The following is a 19477-nucleotide window of genomic DNA, read 5'->3' on the forward strand; positions in this document are numbered from 1 at the left end:
GCTGCCACAAAAATGATGGGGTCAACCTATTTTCCAAAGCACCAGAAGGCAAAACAAGAAACAAACAATGAAAACTAATCAAGGAGAAAAGCAACCTGGAACTAAGGAGAAATTTCCTAATGGTGAGAACAATTAGCTAGTGGAATAGCTTGCCTTCAGAAGTTGTGGGTGCTCCATCACTGGAAGCTTTTCAGAGGAGACTGGACAGCCGGTTGTGGGAAATGGTACAGGTCTTCTAGTTCAGCCCCTGATTGAGCAGGAGTGGACTAGAAGACCTCCAAGGTTCCTTCCAATTGTTATCCTATGTTTTATGTTTATTCCATGTTCCCTTATTTTTCCCTTTGTCTTAGCTAGTTAATAGCTAACCTGGCATCGGGCCGGGTTATTTACGGGACCGCCTACTGCTACCGAATACCTCTCACCGACCCGTGCGCTCTCATAGAGAGGGTCTCCTCAGGGTGCCGTCAGCGAGGCAATGTCGTCTGGCGACGCCCAGGGGAAGGGCCTTCTCTGTGGGGGCTCCCACCCTCTGGAACAAACTACCCCCCGGACTTCGTCAGCTTCCGGACCTTCGGACCTTCCACCGCGGGCTTAAAACATACTTATTTAATTGTGCAGGACTGAGCTAGATTTTAAATTTATGGGTTTTAATTGGGTTTTATTTTTATATTTTAATTAACGGGCTTTTAGAATAAGTTTTTTAATTGCTTTTATATTGTATTTATGTGTTTTTAAGTGCCTGTGAACCGCCCTGAGTCCTTCGGGAGATAGGGCGGTATATAAATATGATTAAATAAAATAAATAAATAAATAATAAATAGCAAACAAAACAGGAGAAAAGTTGCCCTTCATAAGTTAGTATGAGACAAGAGTATAGTGGCTTTTTGTTAATAATAATGTTTCAGACCTTGAAACATCTCTCTGAGGTCCAATTTACATTTCATTCCTTCTGTGGGTTAAAAGTGTAAACTGAGAATCAATCTTTAGTTCTTCTTGTCTCTAAATGGAAATATTCTTAAAAGAAGAGGAAAACTGCTAACACAGAAGGTCACAGTTTTCCATGATTTTAAGAGATTATGTATTTATTGTATATTGATCTTAAAAAGTTGGATATTATGTAGTACAGCTACATGAAAGTGGCTTGGTAAGCCTTTGATGTTTTCAATATTTGTGTAACACATGTCAGGACAGATCAAATTCCTATTAGAAAAGAACAAGGGCAATGTTCAAAAGTCCTTTATTGAACAGAGCAGTCTGAGGATTCAGTAGAAAGAGTAGCTGGGCTCTGCTTACTGCGTTGCTTTGAACTACATGCTGCAATTATTTCAGATTTCAAAATTCCTTGTAATTTTTATTGAAGGCTGCTTACTGAAAGGAAATGGATTGGACTGGAGTAATTTTAACTTTATTACTATTTATTCTTGCAATTATGTTCCTTTTGAAAAGGGGCAGTTCCAGGAATAAGAGCTCCCCCAATCTCCCCCCAGGACCCAGGACTATACCCATTTTGGGAAATCTGCACATGATGGATCTGAAGAGGCCTCACAAAACAATGATAGAGGTAAAGCCTGATAATTAACAAGTCTCTTTACTGTTCTTGGTCAAAACTTTTTGGGAAAAACCTGATAACTTGGTCGGGTAAGTCTGATGTGCTCCCTGATGGTGTTTACTGTATATGAAAATGTTCAAAAACTAGAGATTTAGCTGATATCTGAATACATTTAAATATTCTGGAAGGATTATTTCAAGAAAATCTTTTTGTTAATCAATGTAAAATGTTCTAATTGAATAAATAAATTTTTGATTATTTAGATTTGCAGAAATGTTCAAATTCCAAGGAGTCTTTGGGGAAACATAAAAGCTCTTAAGCTTGAATGACTGGAGATGTACTTAGAGGAACTCCTATGTTTGCACATTTTAAGCAGAATTATAAGCCATTAAATTGATTTCTACAGTGGCCAATACACAATCAAAATTAAGGGCAGAACAAAAAGTAATGGGTGGAAACTTGTTAAAGAGAGATACAACCTAGAAATTTTCCGACAGTGAGAACAGTTAATCAATGGAATAGCTTGCCTCCTGGAGTTGTGGGTACTCCACTACCAGAGGCTTTCAAAAATATATTGGACAACAATTTGACTGGGATGATATAAGGTTCCTGCCTTGAGTAGAGGGTTCGAATAGAAAACCTCCAAGGTCCCTTCCAGCCCTATGATTCTATGATTCACTGTATGTCCTGCACAGATGATGTTGTTGCAACATATTAGAAACCTTTTCTCAGCTTGACAAGCATTTCTATTGTGAGGATCTTTTATTATATAAGCATTTTTAAACGCTAAATGTAGATCATGTGAAAATTAAAAAATATAAAGAATAATATACCATCAGAATTCTCAAGAACAGAAAAAGGAAATAACATTATATGTGTCTCTGAATTTTGACATGTAGTTCCTTAAACATCTTCTCCATATGTGATTCCAATTATTGATTAAAATTGTCCCTTTGATTCCCTTCTGCTGAATTCCAGTGGTCAAAAGAATATGGTCCCATTTTCCGCATCAAACTGGGATTCCAGGAGATGGTGGTGCTGACTGGCTATGAAACGGTCAAAGATGCACTAGTGAACCAGGCTGATGCATTTGCAGATAGGCCTTTTATTCCCATTTTTGAAGATGTAACAAAAGGGTTTGGTGAGTTAATTCATTTTGGATTGTAGTTGACAAATCTTTCAGATGTGTGATCAGTATAGATTTTTTCATTTGAGGTTTGCACCAGAAGGAACTCAGATGAAAGAAATAGCTTCTGAAAATCCAACAAGGATAAAAATCCAACTAAAACCTTTCTTCTTTATTTTTGATTTTTTTAATATATTTTAAAACAAACAAACATAAAAGCATCTTCAGTCCAATTACAGTGTGTCGGTGGGGTGGTTACATATCTCTTGTACAATTTCAAGATAAAAATATCTCTCATTCATCTAATCTTACATTACCTCCATCTGATATCTATCCAATATTTATCCATACAATAAATAAATAAATAAATAAATAAATAAAATATCTTACTCAGTTTAGTTAACCAATGGCTATAATATTTCATGCTCTCATTCCATGTAAATTTCCCCAAGTTAATATTTTATCTAATAACATCATTCATTCCATCATTTATTTATTTATTTATTTATTTATTTATTTAATTAATTAATTAATTAATTAATTAATTAATTAATTAATTTTTATACCGCCCTTCTCCCGAAGGACTCAGGGGGGTTTACAGCCAGAATAAAACAACATAGACAAAAATTAAAACATTCTAAAAATCTTATTCTAATTTGGCCAAAATAAGTTAAAACTGTCATAAAACCCTAATAAAACCCCCACATTAAAATTACGTTAGGCCAGCCCCGCACGATAGAACAAAAAGGTCTTAGGCTCGCGTTTGAAGGTCCGGAGGTCAGGGAGTTGACGTAACCCCGGAGGCAGCTCATTCCAAAGGGCAGGAGCTCCCACAGAGAAGGCCCTCCCCCTGGGGGTCGCCAGTCGACATTGTTTGACTGAGGGCACCCTGAGGAGGCCCTCCCTATGGGAGCGCACAGGTCGATGGGAAGCTATTGGTGGCAGTAGGCGGTCCCATAGATAACCCGGTCCTATGCCATGGAGCGCTTTAAAGGTGATAACCAACACCTTGAATTGCACCCAGAAGACCACCGGCAACCAGTGCAGCTTGCGCAGGAGATCATGTTGCGGCATCATGTTGCTCCCTCTATTACCTGGACCAGCTGGATCCTCCTGGTGCTCTTCAAGGGGAGCCCCATGTAGAGAGCATTGCAGTAGTCCAGGCGGGAAGTGACAAGGGCATGAGTGATCGTGCATAGGGAATCCCGGTCTAGGAAGGGACGCAACTGGCATATCAGACGAACCTGATAAAAAGCTCCCCTGGTGATGGCCATCATATGCTCTTCTAAAGACAACCGTAAATCCAGGAGAATGCCCAAGTTGTGGACCCTCTCCCAAGGGGCCAATGATTTTTCCCCAACAGCGATGGAATCAGCTAGATGTACCAGGATGCCGGCATCCACAGCCACTCAGTCTTGGAAGGGTTGAGTCAAAGCCTGTTCTTCCCCATCCAGACCCGCATGGCCTCCAGACACCGGGACATCACTTCCACGGCTTCGTTGGGTTGGTTAGGGGTGGAAATGTACAGCTGAGTATCATCAGCATACAGATGGCATTGCACCCCAAAACCACGGATGATCTCACCCAGCGGCTTCATGTAGATGTTGAACAGGAGAGGCGAGAGAACCGACCCCTGTGGCACCCCACACATGAGGTGCCTTGCGGCCGATCTCTGCCCTCCTGCCAACACTGTCTGCGATCGGTCAGAGAGATAGGAGGAGAACCAACGAAAAACGGTGCCCCCCACTCCTAAACCCCCCAGCCGTCGGAGCAAGATACCATGGTCGATGGTATCAAAAGCCGCTGAAAGATCTAATAGGACCAGGACAGAGGAACAACCCCTGTCCCAAGACCTCCAGAGATCATCTACCAACGCGACCAAAGTCAACTCCGTGCTATACCCAGGCCTGAAGCCGGACTGGAACGGGTCTAGATAGACAGTTTCATCCAGGTACTGGGGAGCTGTCATGCCACCACACTCTCAACAACCTTTGCCACAAAACGAAGGTTGGAGACAGGACGATAGTTCGCCAGAACAGCTGGGTCCAGGGAGGGCTTCTTGAGGAGGGGCCTCACCACCGCCTCTTTCAAGGTGGTAGGGAAGACACCCTCCATCAAAGAAGCATTGATAATTCCCAGAAGCCAGCCTCGTGTAACCTCCTGTGTGGCCAGTACCTGTCGTGTCCCATTCCTCCGCCGACGGCCGGGTCAGGGAAATCCAAATCAGGCTTGCCTCTGCAGCTCTGCCCAAAGTCCTAGCAAAGTCCTCAGAGCAGGCAGGAGACCAGTAAGTGACTTCAGCAAGATAAGTTTGACTTTGCCTGACTCAGAGACTGCCAGAAAGCAGATCCTTTATATAGGCCATGGGGTGTGGCTCCATGACTCAGCACTCATTAAGGCCTGCCCCTCCCTTCCTTCTGTTGCCTCCGCCTATCCAATCTTCTGATGCGAGGGTCACTCCAATCAGCTGTTGGAAGTAAACTTTCCTCAGGCTCACATGCTGTGGAGGAGGGGGAGGGGTCTAGCTGCTCCATTTGCCTGGGCATGGAGCCAGGGCTGGGGCCGGGGGATGCTCCCTCCTCTGCAGCCTGCTTGGGCATGGAGCCAGGGCTGGGACCGGGAGGTGCCCCCACCTCTGCAGCTTGTCTGGGCATGGAGCCAGGACTGGGGCCGGGAGGCATACATTCCTCCGTGTTCGGGAGCAGATAAGCAGACCCCGGCTGCGGTGAGAGCAGACAAGACACAACAGTACCAACCAAGAGGGACACGGGTCCAAAAACATGTGGTCGCATTCAGCCTCCCCAGTATCCTGTCCATGTCCTCGGGAGCCACAGTATTGAACTCTTCCCAGATAACATTCTCAAGAACTACCTCCGTCGTCCCACCCAAATCTACCCAATCAGCGTCCAGACCATCCCGGATCCGAGCGATTTTATCGTGCAGATATTGTCCAAAATCCTCAGCACGCCCTTGCAAGGGGTCCTCCCGAGCTCCCTGAAAAAGAAGAGAGCGGGTCACCCTAAACAGGGTGGCTGGGCAGTTATCTGCCGATGCAATAAGTGCGGAAAAATACTCACGTTTTGCCGCTCTTATCGCCACTAGGTAGGTCTGAATATGAGACCTTACTAGTGTTCGATCGGATTCAGAGCAGCTGGTCCTCCAATCACTCTCTAGGCGTTTTTTCCGGCACTTCATCTCTCTCAGCTCCTCAGAATACCGAGGAGCTAGTCGAGATCGGCGCCGGGTCAGAGGCCGCAAAGGCACGACGCGTCCAAAGCCCTTGCCGCTGCCCTTTCCCAGGCGGTGACTAGTTCTTCAGCCAAGCCGTGGGCTAGATCCTCAGGAAACGGCCCAAGCTCCGTCAGAAACCTCTCCGGGTCCATCAGGCGCCTGGGACGGAACCAGCGAGTCAGCTCCGTCTCCCTGCGGTGTGGGTTGGCGGTTTGAAAGTCAAGTCGAAGGAGCGTATGGTCTGACCATGACAGGGGGTGGATAACTAAATCCCCTAGTTCTAGATCATTCAACCACTGTCCCGAGACAAAAAACAAGTCCAGAGTGTTTCCCCCGATGTGAATGGGACCATTAACTAACTGGGTCAGGTCCAAGGCTGTCATGGAAGCCATGAACTCCCGAGCCGTCGCCGCTTTGCCTGCCGACGGCAGGTTGAAATCCCCCATAACCATAAGTCTGGGGGTATCAACCGCCGTCCCGGCTATCACCTCGAGCAGCTCGGGCAGGGCTGCTGTCACGCAGCAGGGAGCCAGGTACGTAATCAGCAAGCCCACCTGCATCCCCTGACCCCACTTCACAAAGAGAGACTCACATCCGGCTATCTGCGGCACAGTGACCTCCCTCGGATCCAGACCTTCGTTAATAATAACCACTACCCCCCCACCCCTGCCCTGGGCCCTCGGCTGATGAAATGCACGGAAGCCCAGTGGGCACATTTCAACAAGGGGCACCCCCTCTTCCATGCCCAACCAGGTCTCCGAAATGCCCATCAGGTCCGCACCTCCCTCTTGTATAAGATCGAAAATAAGGGGGGCTTTATTAACCACAGACCTGGAATTACATAACAGCAGCCGAAGGTCCAGGCTGTGGGGATTCCAGCCACTCGGGGAACGGGGAAAGCCACAGGGACCAGAGTGCGCGATCGCTCGTAAGCAGCGAGTGCACACTCCCCGAACATGATGCGGGCCCCTGCTTCCACTGTATCTGCCCCTCCCATTTACCATGCCGATGGAATAGCCCTTATAAGGTCGAACTCCAGCCTTCTCCTTCGCCCCCGAACCTGTAACCTCTGTGCCGCGAGTCTTAGCAGGGTCCAGCCCTATCCCTGATGGGTTTCCCCCACAACCCATCCTAACCCTCCCCCCCTTAAAAACCCTTTAAAAGACAATTTTAAAAAAACTCCTAAGCCCCTTCTTTGCCACATGCCACTTCTCGGGATTCCAAATTCTGTCAGCGAGGTAGGCCCTCGATAGAGTGGAGGGCCAAATCAGTGAGATGGGGGAGTCTTGCAGACCAAGAAGTTGCGCTGGTGAGTACATCAATGTTCTAGAGAGTGACAGGTGATCTCATCCCGGCCAGTCCAGATGGTAACACAACAGTCTCTGACCGGGAACAAACTTAGATGATAAATTAAGGTCCAAAGGTGGAAATGATGTCCTGGGATGGCGGGTCATCTGGGCGGGCACCCACCCAGGCAAGGATGGAACACTGCCAAAGGTGACTCCGCCAACCATACTGAGCGCCGGATTATTCAGCAATGTTAGTCGGTGACGAACCAATCACTCAACCTCAAGAAGACCCCAAGGCAGGGAAAAGATGTCGCCGCCACCGCCGCCATCACTGCCGACCGCCGCAAAAATGCCGCCATTGCCAGAAGATGACGACGGCGCCATTGCCGCAGCCACCGCTCAATCCAGCCACCCAGGCCTCCAGGGGCCCCAAAGAGGAAGAAGCCACCGCCGCCAAAAGATGATGCCAATGCCGACGCCGCCGCCATCACTGCCGACCGCCACAAAAATGCCGCCATTGCCAGAAGATGACGACGGCGCCATTGCCGCAGCCACCGCTCAATCCAGCCACCCAGGCCTCCAGGGGCCCCAAAGAGGAAGAAGCCACCGCCGCCAAAAGATGATGCCAATGCCGACGCCGCCTTCGCCACATAGGCGGTGGCCACCAACGTGGCAGCCACAGCTTCCCCAAACCTCGAGAGGGCTCCATGGGGGGCTCCATGGGGTCCTGTGGGATGAAACACCACCACCGCCAGAATGCCGCCGCCATCACCATCCAACCAAACCAACGGGCCACAGCTCACCCCGAACCTCAGTTCGCAACCAGCCTCGTTCTTCCAGGCTGGCAAGATGTTCCGTGGGCTTCCATGGGCTCCGTGGGGTCCTGTATGAAAAGACGCTGCCACCGCCGCCACCGGCGCCAACGCCGCCGCCGCAACGCCACCACCGCAATTAAATCAATTTAATTCAATTATTTCTCTTAACCATTCTCAAATCTTTTCTAAGATATCCTTCCTTCTAACCATTGATAAAATAAATCCCATCTTATAATATTGCTTATCTTCTTGTTCTCTGATTTCAAATGTCAATTTACTTATTTTTGCACATTCCATTATTTTCCTAATAATTTCCTCTTGCAAAGGTAGTTTCTCATTTTTCCAATTTTTACCAAACACAATCCTAGCTGCTGTTATAACATTCACCATCAAATATTTCAATTCTCTACTATATATTTCAGGTATAATCCCCAATAGAAAAACTTCTGGCTTAAAGTCTATGTGTTTTTTAATCATTTTTTCCAACTATATGTGAATTTTAGTCCAATATCTTTTAGCTTCGACGCATGTCCACCACATATGGTAGTATGATCCAGGTATCTGATGGCACTTCCAACATTTTTCAGATTTATCCTTGAACATTCTGGCAATTCTTGCCGGGGGTAAATGCCACCTGTAAAACATCTTATACAAATTCTCTTTATATGATGTAGACATTGTCATTTTATAATTATGCATCCATAATTTCTGCCATGCCTCTAGATCTATCCCATGTCTGAAATTCTTCCCCCAGGCAATCATCATCTCTTTAACTTGTTCTTCTTCTAATTTAACCTCTAGTAAATATCTATATAATTTCCTAATTAAATTGTCATCAGCACCTGTTAAAATCTTATCAAAACTAGTCAAATTGTTATAGAAACCTTCTGTTTTGGAATCTTTATCATATCTGGAGTATATTTGCAAGTAAGAAAACCAATTCATTTTTATGCCTTCTGTTTCTAGTTCTTGCATAGTTTTTAATTCACCCTTTTCATTTAATAATTCATTGTAGCTAACAATTTGTTCCTTTCTAAATGTTATTGAATATGAGAATGCCTCAATAATTGATACCCAGACTGGAATTTTTAAAAAAATGACTTTTCTTAATCCTCTCCCAGTTTAATAACAAAGCGTCTCTTACAAAGTGTCTTCTAAAATACCCCTGTGTTTTACTTGCCCATACCATAAAAAAGCATGCCATCCCAATAACAAGTCGTGGCCTTCCAAAGTCAGTATTCTATTATTCCTTAAGGTTATCCATTCCTTGATCCACATTAAATTTGCAGCTTGATAGTATAATTCCCAGTTGGGTAGTCCAAAACCCCCTCTTGTTTTCACATCTTGCAATAGTTTTAGTTTTATCCTCGCTTTTTCACCTTGCCAAATATATTTCAAAATTATTTTATTCAATTCCTCAAAATATCCTTTCCCCAATCTAATTGGAATTGTCTGGAATAGATATAAGATTCTAGGTAGTATATTCATCTTAATCGTTGATATTCTTCCAATCAATAACTGCAAATTCTCCCATTTTGCCAAATCTGACACAATCTGCTGTTTGAGTTTACTATAATTATTCTCTTTCAATGTGCTACATCTTGCAGTCAAATATATCCACAGATATTTAATTTTATTTGTGATTTGCATCTCTGATCGTTCTACTAATTCAATTTTTTGCTTCATTAACATTTTTTTTGTTAAGATCTTCATTTTATCTTTATTTATTTTCAAACCTGCTACTTTTCCAAATTCTCCTATTTTATCTATCAAAATAGTTACAGATTCTAGTGGATCCTCAATAATAAAGACCAAATCATCAGCAAATGCTTGTAATTTATATTCTTCTTTTTGAATTTTCATGCCTTTTATTTCTCTTTCCTCTCTAATACTTCTATTTAATATTCCAATGTTAGTACAAACAGCAGAGGTGACCGGGGGCAACCTTGTCTTGTTCCTTTTTTAATTTGAATCGATTCTGTCAGTTAGCCATTTATCATTACTTTCACTGATTGCTTATGACATATAGCATCTATTGCCTTGATAAACTTTCCACCAAAACCCATCTGTTCTATTTGTAAAAGCATAAAGCACCAATTAATGTTGTCAAAGGCTTTTTGTGCATCAAGGAAAATCAACGGCATCTGCTTTTCCGGATGGGCCTCGTAGTATTCTAGAGTATCCAGTATTATCCTCATGCTATTTTTAATGTGTCTTTTGGGCAGAAATCCATTTTGATCAGAGTGTATAAAATCACTCAAATATCTTTAAAGTCTTTCTGCCAGTATTAAAGCAAAAATTTTATAATCTGAATTTAACAGAGATATAGGCCTATAGTTTTTAACTTGTTGTAAGTCTGTGTCCTCTTTTGGGGTAAGTATAATATATGCCTCTGTTCAAGTCTCAGGTATTTTCTTCTTTAAAATCACTTCATTCATGACCTCTAGTAGTGGGAAACTCAACTGTACTTGAAATGTCGTATAATATTCAGCTGGCAATCCGTCTGTGTAATGTATTTGAATTTCAGGAGGGAAATTTGGGCGGGAAATTGCACGTTGCTAATTGGCTGATGCCTCAGCCAAAATACTATTTAAAGAGGGGTTTTGCCTGTTGGTTGTTGCTGGGATCACAATAAACCAAAGAGCTGTTGTCACTTGTATTGTCTCCTGCCTCTTCATTGCCCGAACTTAACGTTGGCGACAAGAGTGGGATATTGAAGGCAGTGAGACTAGGAAAAGAGCTGAAGGAGCAAAGTAACTTCAAACCCAGCCAGTATCAAGGGCGGATACATAGCGATGTCTAGCTATACGCCGCCAGCGCCATTCGACCCAGCCAAGGAGAAATGGGGGTCGTACATGGCTCGTTTCGAGTGTTTCCTCGAAGCTAACGAACTGCAAGGAGTATCGGATAATCGGAAGCGAGCCTACTTCCTGAGCCACTGTGGGCCAGAAGTCTTCGATACCGCCGAATCGCTGTCGGAACCAATGCCAGTACAGTTGGTGCCATGGCAAATGCTACAGACGACGCTACGAGCACACTACGCACCGGTGCCATCGAAGTTTGTACAACAGTTCGAGTTGAGGCAAAGAGTTCAGTGACAGGGCGAATAGATAAGCGTGTACATGGCCGCATTAAGGAAAGCCGCAAACCACTGTGAGTATAGAGACTTGGAGGACTCTTTATTAGAACAACTCATTTGTGGGGTCAGGACATCCGACTACAGAGGCGGCTGCTATCGAAAAGCAACCTAACCCTGGCGAGAGCCCTGGATGAGGCCAGGGCACACGAGATGTCCACCAAAGCGGTGGAGACCTTACAAAAGCCGAACACGCCAAATGCCGCAGTGAAAGCAACGCCAGTCCACAGTGAAGAAATCCAGGCCAAATCGGATGGTGAAGAAGAGGAAGAGGTCTTCCACACTGGGAGGCCGGAGAGAGGTGACCGAAACGAGTGCATGAGTTGCGGAGGCCAACACCAACGACAGAATTGCAGGTTCAAAGATGCAATTTGTCGGCGGTGTGAAAAGAAAGGACACATAGCTCAGGCCTGCCGAGCCTCTCAACCTTCCCGCCCAAAATTCAAACCGGCCAATCAACAGGGCGCCGGATCCGCAAAGCGGCCAGGGATTGGTCAGTTCAAAAAAGAAGTTGAATCAGACCACTGTGAGAGTGGGCCACGCATCGACACGGCTAGAAAAGAAAATATTCACCAAGACATACATCGAAGGAGTGCAGTGTAAAATGGAGGTGGATACCGGCTCATCAATCACGATTATGTCTTGGGACACAATCGCAAGGGACCTGCCAGACGTCACAAAACGCCAGCTGCAACCCCAAAAGCTGAGAGTGCAAGACTACCAGGGGAACCGAATCCCTGTTCGAGGAGTCACGTCCGTCAGAGTGAAATATGGACAATTCAAGAAAACCCTGCCGATCACCATCGTAGATGGAAACCTGCCCAGTTTGCTAGATCTGGACTGGTTCAGAGCCTTGGGTATGGAAGTAACCGGGGTTCACAGAAGCGGAGTCAGTCTGAAGGATGAATTGTTGAGAGAATTCGAGGACGTTTTCCAAGACTGCCTGGGCAAGTATGTGGGGACCCCCATTTCATTCAATTTGGACCCCCAGGTGGCTCCCATTAGATTAAAAGCTAGGAGGGTCCCGTTCACCCTAAAACCCAAGATTGACAGGGAACTAGACAAATTAGTAAGCCAGGGAATACTAGTCCTCGTCGACCATGCAAAATGGGAGACACCAATAGTGACCCCAGTCAAACCGGACGGATCAGTCCGTATTTGCGCTGACTATAAGGCAACGCTTAACAAAGCATTGCAAAAGAGTGCTTACCCTGTTCCCATAGTGCAACATCTGTTGCACTTGTTAGGACAGGGACAGGTTTTTGCCAAACTCGATCTGGCCCAAGCCTACCAACAATTACTAGTTGACGGCGAAACGGCCGAAGCGCAGACGATTGTCACACATCGGGGAGCTTTTAAATGTACTCGACTTCAGTTCGGAGTTAGTGTAGCCCCTGGGTTATTCCAAAACTTAATGAAATGACTCCTACAAGGTCTACCGGGAGTAGTTCCATATTTCGACGTTGTACTGGTATCAGCAGAAAACTTGGAAGAATTAGGGGTCAAATTACGGAAGGTTTTGGGCATTTTCAGGTCTGCGGGGCTTAAGGTTAAACTCAACAAATGCCAGATAGGAGTTGAATCTGTAGAATTCTTGGGTTACCGGATAGATAAGGAAGGCATCCACCCAACTGAGAGCAACGTGCGAGCCATTAGAAAGGCCCCAACCCCAAAAAACAAAACTGAATTACAGGCATTTTTGGGGCTCGTAAATTTCTATGCGGTATTTTTTAAAAATAAGGCAACGGTAGCCGAACCGCTACATAAACTGCTAGCAATGTTCCCTCTAATTTTTCACGAGTCTGAGCAAGCACACTAACTCCCTGAGCGGTCCCTTGGACCACTGTGAGCAACATCAGACGTGCGCACTGTGGTCATGCCAGCATCGCATCCATTCAAGTCACATGATTTATTAAAAGAATCAAATTACAGCATTTACATTTCTGTTATAACACTTTTAAGTGATTTAGCCCATTTACACAATGAAAATTACAAAAATCTTGTTAAAGATTAAACTCCCGATTTTGAAAACATACTTAACATGGCTGTGGATGCCGGCATCTCGGTACAGTCAGCTGAGTCTTCGGCTGACTGTCGGGGGCGAGTCATTGGCCCCGATGGAACGGGTGCGCAACTTGGGCGTCCTCCTGGATGAACGGCTGTCTTTTGAAGATCACTTGATGGCCGTCTCCAGGAGAGCTTTTTACCAGGTTTGCCTGGTGCGCCAGTTGCGCCCCTTTCTAGACCGGGATGCCCTGTGCACGGTCACTCACGCCCTCGTGACGTCTCGCCTGGATTACTGCAATGCTCTCTACATGGGGCTCCCCTTGAAGGGCATCCGGAGGCTTCAGTTAGTCCAGAATGCAGCTGCGCGGGTGATAGAAGGAGCCCCTCGTGGCTCCCGTGTGACACCTATCCTGCGCAGACTGCACTGGCTGCCTGTGGCCTTCCGGGTGCGCTTCAAGGTTTTGGTGAACATCTTCAAAGCGCTCCATGGCATAGGGCCGGGTTACTTACGGGACCGCCTACTGCTACCGGATACCTCTCACCGACCGTGCGCTCTCACAGAGAGGACTCCTCAGGGTGCCGTCAGCGAGACAGTGTCGTCTGGCGACACCCAGGAAGGGCCTTCTCTGTGGGGGCTCCCACCTCTGGAACGAACTCCCCAGGACTTCGTCAACTTCCGGACCTCCGAACCTTCCGTCGCGAGCTTAAAACACATTTATTCATCTGCGCAGGACTGGATTAGTTTTTAAATTCGTGGGTTTTTAAGGGGTTTTAAATGGGTTTTTAATGGGTTTTTAATGGGTTTTATTATTTGCTAAATTTTAATTGCGGCCAAATTGAATAAGTTTTTTAGTGGTATTTTAATAGTATTTATTTTGTAATAGTACTGTTTATTTTATCTGGCTGTAAACCGCCCTGAGTCCTTCGGGAGAAGGGCGGTATAAAAATTTAAATAATAAAATAATAATAATAATAATAATAATAAATAAACATTTTTATTATAAAGCTCTGACTTGCATTATGAGCATAATCCATTGTGTGAAGCTCCTGCCATGCACTGGGTGAGATTGTTCTACTGTGGTCTGGGAGACAGTCAAGTAACTCTTTTTCCACAAAATTCAGTATATGACACACTCATTTGATTTTTACAACTCAAACTAGTGGCAGTGTTCAATGATCAATATCCATAAAAGAAAATTGTAAATAAGTGACACTAGATGAGCACATTCTGATTGAAGACTTAAATTTCACCTTAATTTTCCCGTCTGTCCTTCTCACGTCTCCAATGGTTGTACACATTGTCCAGGTTGATGTCCTCGTCTGCTTGCAGCTTTGACTTTATGCGCATCAGCTGGTCCAAATGATCCACTTCAAGACGATTTCTGGATGCTGTTTTGATCCGATTCATTAAACTAAATCCTCTTTCACAATCCGCACTGGATGCTTGAAATGTAGCACAAATATCCACAAGCTGTGAGACGTGTTTCAGCTCCTCACATTTTAGTGTTGCAGCCACCATATCTGAAAATGTGCTGATTGACCCTTGTTTCAGTTTTTGCCTCATTATGTACTTGAATTCAGCATATTCACCGTTACTGGCCTCCACAGAATGTGTCTGGTGGAGAATGGCCTCATACTTCTTTGCCAATGTGGCAATGTCTGCTGCTCCGTACTCAAAACTGATGTCTGAGCTCAATGCCTCAATGTCCAATGCAGACCACTCCTTTAATTCATCCTTTGGAAAACGAGCATCCAAGTGATCGCAGAGATTATGAATAAAACAAATAATCTCACCGCCGGTATCTCTGCCATCAGCTGATGAGGCCCTCATCGCCTCTTTGACGCAGTCACTCCACTTGATATCCTTTTCCCCTGTCAAGTATTGGGAACGCAGCTTCTCAATCTTTGCTCTTGCAAAGCAGTGCCCCTCCATCACAGTCAGGTTGCGTTTTTGAAAAGAAAGACACAGGTGTGCCAGCTCGCCCAAAACATCTCCTAGAGCAGTGAGAGTAAACTTGAACTTTGAATCAGTCAGCTTTTTGTAACAGTAATTCGCCACTGGATCTCTGTTATCACTGGATTCTCTCTTGCAGTATTCTTCCAGGACAGTGTAGTTCCTCAGAACAGCATTCACGGCTTTGTCCCGCGACAGCCACCGCACTTCGTTCAGAGGCCTGAATGACAGCGAATCCTCATCAAGAATCTTTGCTAGCTCTTCCAATTTTCCCCTCTTTACAGTGGATCTAGAGAAAGTGGAATAAACCGTTCTAAGAAAAGTTTCCACGTCACGCATCAAAGGTACACCTTTCCACGCATCATCAATGCCCAAGTCCTCTCTATGGGCTACACAGTGTTGCTCAGTTAGATGTGGTATTTGCTGCTTTAATAAAGCTGCAACTCCGTTGTGCTTTCCTATCATTACTGAGGCACCGTCGGAGGTCAGCATCACCATTCTCTTCATGTCTAGTTTATGATTGGTGTAAAACTGAGTTATTGCCTGCATAATATCCCGAGCGGTGCATGCCGTCAGCTGGACGATGCCGCCAAATACAGTTTTATGGTTGACGTTGTTTTCCTCTCTGTATTTAATATACAGGACTAGCATTTTGTGCACTGTTATGTCTGTGCTCTCATCTACGATCAGGGTGTGCCAAGGTGCATTTTTAACTTTACACATCGTCTCATTCTGCACTATTTGATTGATGGAATTCACAAACTCAAAGGCATAATTTTTGCTTCGCCAGCTTTCTGGAATACTCACGTACTTTGCCATTTGATCGTGAATTTGTTGAACCGACAGCATAGAGGCATTCATGTTGATGGCTAGGAGAATATCGTCGATGAGAACTTTAACTTGCTTGGGGTTGGATTTCTTTACGAGTGACAGCTCGTTCCTCTTCTCTCGATCTTTGGTGCTCTCCCTCAACAATGTACCGATCCCCATTCCCATCTTGCATCTTCTTACAATTCCCACCGCTTTCAAATGACTTTTGTGCTGAATGTGACGCTTGAGGTAGTCCAGCTTCCATTCTGTCCACATTTTCCCCTCCGAAAACTCGCTTGCTATTTTGGCTTCGCAACATGTTTTGCAGAGCAGACCTTTCTCGCTCGAAAAAGAAAAAATCTCACCCAGTTTCACAGTTTTTTCTTCCATTTGCACATACTCCGACAGCCATTCCATCTTAAAAGAATTGCATTTCTTTTTTACTTTGGCTTGGTGCGGGGATGTGCCACTGCCCGTTCGTTTTGCCATTATTACAAGGGGTTAGCATAAACAGCACTTAGCATTATTAGCGAGTCTTCACTCCACATTGGCCACATCGGCTAGCTAAAACACGCCACAAATGGACGCCTGTCAATGACGTTGATTAGCTGCGCAGCACAGATTCGGCTACCTAAAACACGCCACAAATGGATGCCTGTCAATGACGTTGATTAGCTGCGCAGCACAGATTCGGCTACCTAAAACACGCCACAAATGGACGCCTGTCAATGACGTTGATTAGCTGCGCAGCACAGATTCGGCTACCTAAAACACGCCACAAATGGATGCCTGTCAATGACGTTGATTAGCTGCACAGCACAGATTCGGCTACCTAAAACACGCCACAAATGGACGCCTGTCAATGACGTTGATTAGCTGCGCAGCACAGATTCGGCTAGCTAAAACACGCCACAAATGGACGCCTTTCAAATGACGTTGATTAGCTGTGCAGCACAGATTTTCTGTGCGCGGAGACCGTGTCAGCAGTGCACATTTGCGCACGCGCGCAGCTTAGAGGGAACAGTAACTGCTAGCGAAAAAATCTGTTTGGACTTGGGGCAGGGTTGAGGCTAAGGCATTTGAAGGCGTTAAGAATCTCTTATCTAGCGATAGCCTTCTAATTCAGTACAATGGGACGTTGCCATTAGTACTAGTTTGTGATGCATCACCCTACGGGGTAGGGGCTGTCCTCAGCCACAGGTTACCGAACGGTTCAGAAGCCCCTATCGCATATTTTTCCCGCACAATGTCCGTAGCGGAAAGGAACTATAGCCAACTAGACCGGGAAGCCCTGGCTATAGTTTCTGGGGTTAAAAAATTCCACGAGTACCTGTTTGGGCGGCAATTTGAAATAGTAACAGACCACAGACCTTTATTGGGACTCTTGGCAGGGGACCGTCTAACACCGGTTGCATTATCACCCAGGCTGACCAGTTGGACTATTTTCCTGGCAGTATATTCGTACAAACTGTCTCACCGACCGGGCAAAGATTTGGGACATGCGGACGCTTTAAGTAGATGCCCGTTGCCAGAGACTATCGAAGACCCGACCCCAGGGACGCCCATCTTGTTAATTGACTCCTTGGACTCTGGCCCAGTCACATCTACAGAAGTGACTAGGGGATCTTACAAAGACATTGTCGTGAGAACTGTGATCGGTTGGGTGCAGAGGTGATGGCCCACTGCACTGGGGAATCATTTCAAAGAGTTTACAAAAAAGCATTCGGAACTGTCGGTACAAGGGGGTTGTCTGTTATGGGGGGATAGGGTGGTTATTCCGGAGAAATTACGAGGGCATGTGTTGGAACTATTGCATGTGGGCCACCCGGGGATTGTGAGGATGAAGAGCCTAGCGAGAAGTTACGTGTGGTGGCCACAAATGGATAAAGACATTAGCGACCGGGTAGGGAAATGCCAAGCATGTCAAGAATCAAGGCCACTACCCCCAACAGCCACCATAAGGGATTGGGAGAAACACCAGGGTCCTTGGTCCAGGATCCATATAGATTTTGCCGGGCCATTCCATGGGCAGACCTTCTTAATTGTGGTAGATGCCTACTCGAAGTGGTTAGAAATTTTACTCATGAAAACCACAGCAGCGGAAGCTGTAATCACAGTATTGAGGCATCTATTTGTGACACACGGGTTGCCCAACACTCTAGTGTCCAATAATGGCCCACAATTCACGGCCACCCAGTTTGAGGGGTACTTGGCAGAAGAGGGCATCCGACATGTCCTCTCGGTGCCTTTCCACCCGGCGACGAACAGACTTGCAGAACGTTTCGTACGCAGTGCCAAGGAAGCGCTATCTAGAATTAGCCCAGGAGATTGGCAATCCAAAATTGATACCTTCCTGGCAGTCCAACATAGAACTCCCTGTGTGACCACCGGCTGCAGCCCATCGGAGTTACTAATGGGTAGAAGACTCCGGTGCCCCCTAGATCGGTTAAACCCAACATACTCCCCTGATGGGTACCAAAACACAAAGGGAAGAACCAGAACAATGACAACAGGTGACCCGGTATGGGCACATAAATATAGTGAGGGCCCAGCGTGGCTAAAGGGAACAATTGTAGGAGTGACGGGCCCAAAGTCATACATAGTGGACATGGGGGACGGCCGAGTGTGGAGACGCCACATAGATCAATTACGAAAAAGAATACAAATCAATCCAGAAACCAAACAGCCAGACCCTGACTACCCAATATTTGAACCAACAGCTAACTCAACCCCGAGGCGATTGGAGGACTTAGCTGAGTCTGAAGAAGTCCAGCGACGCCAACCGGCTCCTCCAGAGGACAGCAGGGACCACTCTGCCAATAATCCAGGGCCGGAGGGCCCAGAGGAGGAGCTGGGAGGAACAAACAGTCCCTCCGACCAGCTCGACTCACTCCCAGGGAATGAATTGCGCAGGTCAGAAAGAGTTAGGAGACGCCCTGTCTACGTGGAAAAATAACATGCAAATGTTATGCAAAAAACTATGGTACAATGTGTTCTGGGAGGGGAGGAGTGTAATGTATTTGAATTTCAGGAGGGAAATTTGGGCGGGAAATTGCACGTTGCTGATTGGCTGATGCCTCAGCCAAAATACTATTTAAAGAGGGGTTTTGCCTGTTGGTTGTTGCTGGGATCACAATAAACCAAAGAGCTGTTGTCACTTGTATTGTCTCCTGCCTCTTCATTGCCCGAACTTAACAGTCTGGGCCCGGCGCTTTTCCATTTTTTTTGTTTTTTAAGTGCTTGCATTAATTCCATCATTGTTATATTTCCTTCCAACATCATTTCAGTATCTTTGGAGATCTGAGATAAGTTTTCTTTCTGTAGATAATGTTTAACATTTCCCTCATCAATGTTCTCCTGCTCATATAGTTCCCTATAATAATCTTGCATAATTTTTTTCTTCTCTTCATTCCCATATTTAATCTGACCTTGGTTGTCCGTTAATTATAATATTCTCTGGGATTCTTTCTTTATAGGCTAACCATATTCTTTATATATTTCTTTATATACTTTATATATTTCTTTATAGGCTAACCATTTATAGGCTAACCATCTACCCA

The 19477-nt window shown here is 45.4% G+C and overlaps 3 protein-coding genes across 4 annotated transcripts in view; 1 reads left to right on the forward strand and 2 right to left on the reverse strand.

The window, feature by feature from the left end:
* The first annotated feature begins 1255 nt into the window (after positions 1–1255).
* LOC131198512 (cytochrome P450 2K1-like) overlaps positions 1256–19477 on the forward strand; it is a 31809-nt gene continuing 13587 nt past the window's right edge. The window contains exons 1-3 of one of the 2 annotated variants that reach the window (XM_058183243.1): positions 1256–1393; positions 1488–1561; positions 2528–2690. In XM_058183243.1, the coding sequence (XP_058039226.1) occupies positions 1312–1393; positions 1488–1561; positions 2528–2690 (319 nt within the window). In that variant the 5' untranslated portion in view covers positions 1256–1311. Of the gene's footprint in view, positions 1562–2527; positions 2691–19477 lie in introns of both variants that reach the window. The other variant, XM_058183234.1, reaches the window with a different exon arrangement.
* On the reverse strand, positions 3181–7672 carry LOC131198516 (uncharacterized). Its single transcript, XM_058183257.1, has 2 exons — positions 5309–7672; positions 3181–5161 (listed from the first exon to the last, which is right to left on the reverse strand). The coding sequence occupies exon 1, from the start codon at positions 7034–7036 to the stop codon at positions 5921–5923; it is 1116 nt and encodes a 371-aa protein (XP_058039240.1). The 5' UTR covers positions 7037–7672; the 3' UTR covers positions 3181–5161; positions 5309–5920.
* Positions 13818–16406, reverse strand: LOC131198504 (zinc finger protein 862-like). Its single transcript, XM_058183222.1, has one exon. The coding sequence runs from the start codon at positions 16404–16406 to the stop codon at positions 14406–14408; it is 2001 nt and encodes a 666-aa protein (XP_058039205.1). The 3' UTR covers positions 13818–14405.

The sequence above is a fragment of the Ahaetulla prasina genome, chromosome 1, assembly GCF_028640845.1.
Source record: "Ahaetulla prasina isolate Xishuangbanna chromosome 1, ASM2864084v1, whole genome shotgun sequence".
Taxonomy (NCBI): domain Eukaryota; kingdom Metazoa; phylum Chordata; class Lepidosauria; order Squamata; family Colubridae; genus Ahaetulla; species Ahaetulla prasina.

Excerpts from the sequence above, each read along its gene's own strand:
- LOC131198516 (XM_058183257.1), bottom strand. The coding sequence starts at position 7,036 with ATGGGTTGTGGGGGAAACCCATCAGGGATAGGGCTGGACCCTGCTAAG.
- LOC131198504 (XM_058183222.1), bottom strand. The coding sequence starts at position 16,406 with ATGGCAAAACGAACGGGCAGTGGCACATCCCCGCACCAAGCCAAAGTA.